The sequence below is a fragment of the Aulonocara sp. 'chitande type north' Nkhata Bay genome, linkage group LG11 (genome assembly GCF_057382095.1).
Source record: "Aulonocara sp. 'chitande type north' Nkhata Bay isolate Kocher_YH1m ecotype deep benthic linkage group LG11, A_spYH_male_GT1.1, whole genome shotgun sequence".
Taxonomy (NCBI): domain Eukaryota; kingdom Metazoa; phylum Chordata; class Actinopteri; order Cichliformes; family Cichlidae; genus Aulonocara; species Aulonocara sp. 'chitande type north' Nkhata Bay.
Genome location: NC_141354.1, coordinates 40478139 through 40486314, shown reverse-complemented (window position 1 = coordinate 40486314; position 8176 = coordinate 40478139). Strand labels below are relative to the sequence as shown.

Sequence of the window (8176 nt, the reverse complement as noted above, 5' to 3'; positions counted from 1 at the left end):
GTTAAATGTTCAGTTTCTATGCCATATGTTAAAACAAGATCTAGAGTGTGATTTAAGTGGTGGGTGGGTTCTTTTAGAGTTTGAGAGAAGCCAATTGAGTCTAATAACAGATTAAATGCCATGTTGAGGCTGTCATTTTTTCTACATGGATGTTAAAATCACCCACAATAATTATTTTATCTGAGCTCAGAACTAAATTAGATATAAAGTCTGAGAAATCAGACAGAAACTCTGTAAGGCCCAGGTGGACGATAGATGATAACAAGTAAGACTGGTTTCTGAGTTTCACAGCTGGGGTGGACGAGGCGAAGCATCAGGCTTTCAAATGAATTAAAAGTCTGTCTGGGTCTTTGGTTGATTAATAGGCTGGTGTGAAAAATTGCTGCCACACCGATTGTGGGCATATAAATAATGTTTTATTGAACAACTGTGTTGAAAATGTGTTTTGTGAGGCTCAACCGGCTCCTTCATAGAAACTGCCCGGAGCCTAACCAGAGGCTGAGCTGGAGGCCTCAGCTACCTCTGAACCAGTGGGAGTTTTTAAGTCGGACCTGCCACGTCAGCTGGAAAATTGAGGTTTCTCAGTCATCCAGGTCATTGTATTCTAAGAAGTGGGCTTTAAGGTGTCTGGGAAGGGATCTCAAAAATCCTCAGAACTCTATATTGGAGACACCAAAAAGCCATTTCATAAAGGCATGGCACAACATAGAAGAGCCACCTTGGCGGGACAGGACTTGGCTCTCCATCTGCATCTAAAGGACAAAGGTCACTCTTTCAAGGACACTAATGTTCAAAATTTGGACTGAGAAGACAGATGGTTTGAAAGACAAGTGAAGAAGCCATCTATGTCCACAATGAACAACCCTCTTTGAACAGAGGCTTTCGACACCAACTGTCTGCCATCAATAAGCCAGTTTGGTGATCCTTCCTAGACACCTTAATGCCCGCTCACATCATGAACCATTTCAACTCAGGAAATCACATGATAGGGTGGGGCTAAGTTTCACAGTGAGCTCACCCGAACTCTTGGCTGATTGTGACCCACACCCGTTTTCACACCTTGGCCCGTGTGATTAGGTAGAGGATCAATAGCAGATCCATGACCTCCTTGGGGGACACTCCCATAGAGCTTGGAAATCTGGCACTCACCACCAATCGACCTTAAAACTGAAGAAGCTTCTCGCATGAAACATCTTCAAGAAAATTAAAGAAGATCAGATGCTTTTCTTTCCAAGTTCTTTAGATTATTCAAGGAACATTGAAGTGGTCGGGCAGACGTCAGTCTGTTTGCATCTGTAATAACTTTGAATAAGTCATCTTCAGTTAAACGACTCTGAGCATCTTTAAACAAATGCACTTTAATGAACACTGGGCTGCTTTCTAAAAAACCACTTTTACAAAGTCTCTGATGGACGTGGGAGGAGGAGCGAGGATGACATTTATATCAGATGAAGAGTTCTGACTGTGTCACAGCTGCACAGACGTCTCATCGTGTCGGGTATGTTCTGCATATGTTTGGTTTATTTGATAATCTCACACATTCATTGTCTGGTATTCTAATAAACAAAATGATGATAATTGAAGGAAGACAACATTTTTAAAGTTGAACGTTTCAAATGTTGAATATGTTTGATAGTTTTGTTTGAATGATTAGATTAGATAGAAATGGAGTGAATGACAGAGACAGCTGCCTCTTTGTTGATGCTGCTTTAAGTGTTATGATTAATAATGAACGAGCAGCTGCAGATGAGATTCATGAGGACGTCTTCACAGTTTTTCAGCTCTCAGTCATGAAGAGGTGTGGACTGATCCTGCTGCTGCTCTCAGGTCTGTGAACTCATCTCAGTCGCCTCATTTATAGTTTGAATAAAACTTTTGATGTCAGAAAATCAAAGAAAGCACAAAGTGAACTGCTCCATAGGGATTATTTTAAAGGTGTCTGTAAACGAGCTTCAAGCAGTCACAGAAACACTCGTACAATCTCCAAAGACCTTTGTCATGTCAACTAAACTTCTAAAGGTTTCTTTGGGTCCAGTTAGAAGTTTGATTGACAGTTTAATGGTCGGTAGTTTGTAAGAGTTTGTATAAAGTGAAGTAAAAGAGTAAAGAAAGAAAGGAGGGAAGAGTCAGTGCATGAACGTGGCTGTTTGTGTGCACTGCTGAGAAAAACACGTCTTGATTTTATTTTCTGTGTAGAAATCTGACTGAAAGCCTGAAACGCTGCAAACCCGTCAGCTCGCTGAAAAAGATCCTGACTGCTTTTACCACGTCCGTGTGCACGTTAGAGCAGGGCGATATGACCAAAAATATTTATCACGATATTTCATTTTCTTATTGTTGCCTAACATTGTACCGGTATTACCGTGAACGGTATAATATGGCCCAGCCCTAGTGCACGTGTTGTTCAGCTTTGAGCCTCGACCACTAACACGTCGTTTTCCTTCATTGTGCACACTGAAGAGGAAAAATCGTCCAAATACATGTGCAATAAGGCCAGAGTGAAAAACAAACTTAGCACTGTTAAAGCAGCTTTTTAAGCTGATGTGAGAGTTTCGCCCTGGAGCAGGAAACCAGTGTGTAGGTGTCCACAGGCACCGTAAAACAGCTTTTAACCAGTACACGAGTTACACATCCTTTGAAGGACACATATATTAACATATATTCACGTCTTTAAAGATGTCAACAAAAAGTTTGCGTTGTGGTAGCATGTAAAGAATTTATTCTCCTGATGACTAAAATAGTCGAGCTGAGGTGAGTCTGTGACCGCGCTGACTGACTCGTGTCCTCTCAGGTTACGTGATGGTCTGCCATCTTCAGTCTGATCAGTTAGTCAGACAGCTCCACCTGGTTGACCTGCAGAAGTCCTGGAACGATGCTCAGCAATACTGCAGAGATGAGTACATTGACCTCGCCATCGTTAACAGCTCAGCTCTCATCCAGGAAGCCCAGAAAAGGGCGGGGAGCACCGAGGCGTGGATTGGACTCTCCAAGAGCGGCTGGAAATGGTCTCAAACTGGTCCAGTTCAGTCATCCTGGTTTAACATGTGGTCACCGGGACAGCCAGGGACCAATGAGTGTGTTACAATAACTAAATCTGGATCATGGTCCACAAGACCGTGCTCAGCTCCTTATGACTTTGTCTGCTATGACGGTGAGTGTTTCAGACTTTGGTACCAGGGTTTGACAAACTGAACATTTTAGCTGCAGGTTTGAATCCGTCTGATCTTTTGTTTCAGCTGCGACTAACAAACACATCGAGGTGGAGAAATCAACGACCTGGTCTGATGCTCAGTCTTACTGCAGACATAGGTACACAGACCTGAGCACCATCACCAACACGCAGGACAACAGCCAGGTCGCTTCTGTGGTGTCAGATACTGCTGGTGCCTGGATTGGACTGTACAGAAACTGGATGTGGTCAAACTCGAGCAGAGCCTCCAACCTGCCGTGGGGGCCCGGGCAGCCTGATAACAGCGTAAACTGTGCCACAATAGTCGGATCAACAGGCTCCTTCAACAGTCATAACTGTAGTGACCAACGCCCCTTCCTCTGCTCCAGAGGTGAGTCTGTCCTCTGTGTTTCTGCACAGTCTGGTCCTCCTGGGCTCATCCGGACACTCTTGGCACAGCACTGCCGATGCTTTGGGTGGCGCTGTCATTTAGTGTTTGCTCTGTCTGCGGTAGAGTATCACTTCCTGTTCCTGTTTCAACACAGGAACAGGAAGTAGTAGTTGAGTAGCTTATCTGCGTAGCAATTTAATTAAAAACCTTTAGATAACTTCTGTTTTCATAGTATAATCTTCACGTGCACCATGGCTACTTCACCTGTCCCTCCTGCACTTTCTTGCTCATTGTGTCAGATGTTTAGTTACTCCTTTAGCAGTAATGATATCTGTAACAAATGTAGCATATTTGCAGCTCTGGAGGCCAGGATTACTGAATTGGAGACTCGGCTTCGCACCCTTCATTCACCCATAGCTAGCCAGGCCCCTGTAGCTGGTGCAGCCGAAGATAGCGTAGGCCCCGCTAGCTGTTCCCCGGCAGACCCCAAGCAGCTGGGGAAAGAGGGCGGCTGGGTGACGGTGAGGAGGAAGCATAGTCCTAAACAGAAGCCCCAGGTACACCACCAACCCGTTCATGTGTCTAACCGTTTTTCCCCACTCGGCGACACACCCGCCGGGGGTCAAACTCTGGTAATTGGTGATTCTGTTCTCAGACATGTGAAGCTAGAGACACCGGCAACCATAGTCAATTGTCTTCCAGGGGCCAGAGCAGGCGACATTGAAGGAAATTTAAAACTGCTGGCTAAGGGTAAACGTAAATTCAGTAAGATCATAATTCACGTCGGCAGTAATGACACCCGGTTACGCCAATCAGAGGTCACTAAAATCAATATTGAATCGGTGTGCAACTTTGCCAAAACAATGTGGGACTCTGTAGTTTTCTCTGGTCCCCTCCCCAATCAGACCAGGAGTGACATGTTTAGCCGCATGTTCTCCTTAAATTGCTGGCTGTCTGAGTGGTGTCCCAGAAACGATGTGGGCTTCATAGATAATTGGCAAACCTTCTGGAGGAAACCTGGTCTTGTTAGGAGAGACGGCATCCATCCCACTTTGGATGGAGCAGCTCTCATTTCTAGAAATATGGACAAATTTATTAAACCCCCCAAAATATGACTATCCAGAGTTGGGACCAGGAAGCAGAGTTGCAGTCTTACACGCCTCTCTGCAGCTTCTCTCCTCCTGCTACCCCCCCAAAAACCCATCTCCATAGAGACTGTGTCAGCTCCCAAACAGACAAAAAACAAACTAAAACCAGAAACAAACAACTTAAACATAAACAATTACAAAGAAAGAACAATACAGTATCCACATCTGAACCAAAGAGTAACACAGTGAAATGTGGATTATTAAATATTAGGTCTCTCTCCTCCAAGTCTCTGTTAGTACATGACTTAATAATTGATCAATAAATCGATTTACTCTGCCTTACAGAAACCTGGTTGCAGCAGGATGATTATGTTAGTTTAAATGAATCAACACCCCCGAGTCATTCTAACTACCAGAAACCTCGAAGCACAGGCCGAGGGGGTGGTGTGCTGGGCTGGTTCTAGACAGGCATATATGAGGGGGCAGACAGAAATGTAAAGGGGGCACATGGTGGCAGCTGAGGCGAATGTGGGGTGCTCTGAATAACTGTTTTTGTCATGTAATTGGATTGCACTTTGTCAAACCTCTACCCTAAAACCTGACCAACTTGGGTGTCCCCCCTGAAGGCTCAGCTTCTGCAGGTCTAGATCTTAGTGTCACTGAGGCACACAAACCCCCTGACCACGTTAAGGTGGCAATCACTCAGGAGGAAAACTGAAAAACAAAATAAAAAATAATAAAATAAAATATTGCTCATCAGATTCTACCAACTAAAAACATGACATTTACCTTAATTAGATGCCCTATGTTAAATACATTTGAATCCAACCATAGTACTTCTCACTATTGCCAATATTAACAAAACTAAAAAGGGTAGGCCAAGTTATGAAAAAAGGGCACTTCTCCAACTCTTGAAAAATAGAAATAAAAAATACATTAAAATATCCATCCAGTTCTTTAAAACCAACAACATAAAATCTATCTTAATTTGATTGCCTAAGTAAAGTATCAAATCAATTTTATTTATATAGCACTTTTACATTATACATGCTTCCCTTAGGCAGCATCATTAGAAGACATAGCATACATTTACACTGCTATGCAGATGACACCCAGCTCTATCTGTGCATGAAGCCAGATAACACACACCAATGAGTTACACTGCAGGAATGTCTTAAAGACATAAAGACCTGGATGGCCGCTAACTTTCTGCTTCTTAATTCAGATCAAACTGAGGTTATTGTACTCGGCCCTGAAAAGCTTAGAAATATGGTATCTAAGCAGATTCTTACTCTGGATGGCATTACCTTGGCCTCCAGTAACACTGTGAGGAACCTTGGAGTCATTTTTGACCAGGACATGTCCTTCAATGCACATATTAAACAAATATGTAAGACTGCGTTCTTCCATTTGCGCCCCTCCCTGAGCTCTGAGTTCTGCTGGAGGTTTCTTCCTGTTAAAAGGGAAAAAGTTTTTCCTTCTGACTGTCGCCAAAGTGCTTATTCATAGGGGGTCATTTGATTGCTTGGTTTTTTCTCTATATGTATTACTATAGGGTCTACCGCACAGTATAAAGCGCCTTGAGGCGACTGTTGTTGTGATTTAGTGATGTATAAATAAAATTGAATTGAATTGAATGGCCCTTTTCTTTCTCTGCAGATGTCAAACCTTCAGCCTTGAGGTCAGTGAAGGTTCAGCTGAGGGCGGGATCTGCAGACCTGAACGACCCCACAGTGCAAGAATCCATCCTGCAGCAGGTCAGAGGTCACACGGGCCCCGATACAAGGAACAGACCGCTATAACTACTGTGAAATGATAGAGAGCAGTGAGTCTGTGCAGGTTCAGGGACACGTGACAGCACACAGCTGCAGAGATACGGGGCTCGTTTAATGCAATCCCATCCATTTGTATTATTTAACCTTTTTAACTGGTAACTTGAAGAAGTCACTTAATTTCAGATTACTGTGAGGAGACGACGTGAACCAATGACAGGCAATGAGGCCTAATTCCAGACTTCAGTTTCATCCCCAGCCAGTTCATTTAGTTCATTTCCCCCAGAAACAGCACCAACAACGTTTTCTGCTCACTACAGAAACAACGGCTGATTAATGAGGAGCTTCTGTTAATGTGTGAAAACTGTGTTTCAGGTGAGGGAGAAGCTGGTGGAGCAAGGAGTCACTGAGGAGGTGAAGCTGAGGTGGAGGACGCAGCCTGATGGGAAGGTTTTCCACAGAGAGGAGGAGACAGCCGCTTACAGTGAGAAGGAAGACTGTGGGTCGGTTTAGTCTGAACGTTATTGGCTGATGTTCCTCAGATGATCTGCTGTGTAATTCAACTTATTTCCATCTCTGTACTCTGACTGCTGGACTGTAACAGCGTAGCTTTGCATGACTGACAGTTGGAAATCATCCTTCTTTATCCTAAGCTCAGATCAGAGTGTCTGATGAGCTGTTTTATGCCTCTTTGTTTCTTCTGATTGGTGAAGCTAAAGTTTGCAGGTGAGCGGGTGGGCGGACCTTCTGTGTCTCAGATATAAATGTTCATGATATCCTGTCTCTACATATGAAAGTTCAAGAGGAGAAAAAGGTGAAACTGAGTGTTCAGAGCAGCCTGATGTCTGAGCTTTTTGACTTCATACTTTATAGTTCAAATGAGCACCCAGCAATATAACAGTAGATATGCCGTATATGTCAGTGAATCGCGCATTTATGCTCTCTATTATCATATTAAATATACATTTTTCTGTCTCAGAAATGTCTCTGCTGCTGTTTGATTCTGTAAACTACAGTCATGGCTCTGCATCCATCTTCATTGTAAACTCTATTCAATAAAGTCTATTGATATTTTATTGTCCTGTCAGAACTTTCAGTTGCTTCATTTTTATGCTCTTATTTTGAATTTGATGCAGTAACACACATCATAAAGGCTGAGACAACATGAAGTTTAATGCTAAACAATAAGAGTCTCACATACAGTGAAGCTGATTGGCGGGACAGCAGTCACATGACTGGCTATGAAATCCCAGACAGACAATCCAACAGTTTGTGAAACATCTGAATGTAAAATGCTGAAAACTTCTGCTGCTCATCTGTTCACAGAAAAATCTGTGAAAGCGACGAGACGGCTGTGTGACGGTGATTTTCAAAATAAATTCAGATCAAATATTTTCTGTTTTAAAACACAAAGTGTTTCACAGTCTGATAAAACTCCACATCAAGACCAGAGTACCTGTCCACACAGCGGTGCATTCACTGCTGCACACACACACACACACACACACACACACACACACACACACACACACACACACACACACACACACACACACACACACACACACACACACATTAGAGGAACAAAAGCCAAAAACAACAGGAAACAGATTAAAGCTCATCTATAAAATGAGTTGTCAGCAGTCGCTGCCCTGACATGGACGTGGCTGATGTGTTTACAGATGCATGTCTTTATTTTTCCTTTTCATGATGATCATGTGTTTTGAATAATTGTATTGTTTGTTATTTTCTCTTT

General features: G+C 43.1%; 1 protein-coding gene across 3 annotated transcripts; it reads left to right on the top strand.

The window, feature by feature from the left end:
* Window positions 1-548: 548 nt before the first annotated feature.
* LOC147319922 (putative C-type lectin domain family 20 member A) lies at window positions 549-7524 on the top strand. Of its 3 annotated transcripts, XM_086312796.1 has the most exons (6): window positions 549-1498; window positions 1774-1827; window positions 2792-3151; window positions 3237-3560; window positions 6308-6405; window positions 6796-7524. In XM_086312796.1, the coding sequence occupies exons 2-6, from the start codon at window positions 1791-1793 to the stop codon at window positions 6931-6933; spliced, it is 957 nt and encodes a 318-aa protein (XP_086168922.1). In that variant the 5' UTR covers window positions 549-1498; window positions 1774-1790; the 3' UTR covers window positions 6934-7524. The 3 variants fall into 3 exon arrangements, with proteins under 3 accessions (XP_086168922.1, XP_086168921.1, XP_086168920.1); XM_086312795.1 differs by having other exon boundaries at window positions 549-1827; window positions 3237-3575; XM_086312794.1 differs by having other exon boundaries at window positions 1124-1827.
* Window positions 7525-8176: the final 652 nt, after the last annotated feature.

What these genes read in the sequence shown, in the direction of transcription:
- LOC147319922 (XM_086312795.1), top strand. Translation starts at nt 1,647, where the DNA reads ATGATTAGATTAGATAGAAATGGAGTGAATGACAGAGACAGCTGCCTC. An exon ending in GATCCTGCTGCTGCTCTCAG is followed by an intron (nt 1,828 to 2,791) that starts GTCTGTGAACTC and finishes GTGTCCTCTCAG; the next exon opens with GTTACGTGATGGTCTGCCAT. An exon ending in CAGAGGTGAGTCTGTCCTCT is followed by an intron (nt 3,576 to 6,307) that starts GTGTTTCTGCAC and finishes CTTTCTCTGCAG; the next exon opens with ATGTCAAACCTTCAGCCTTG.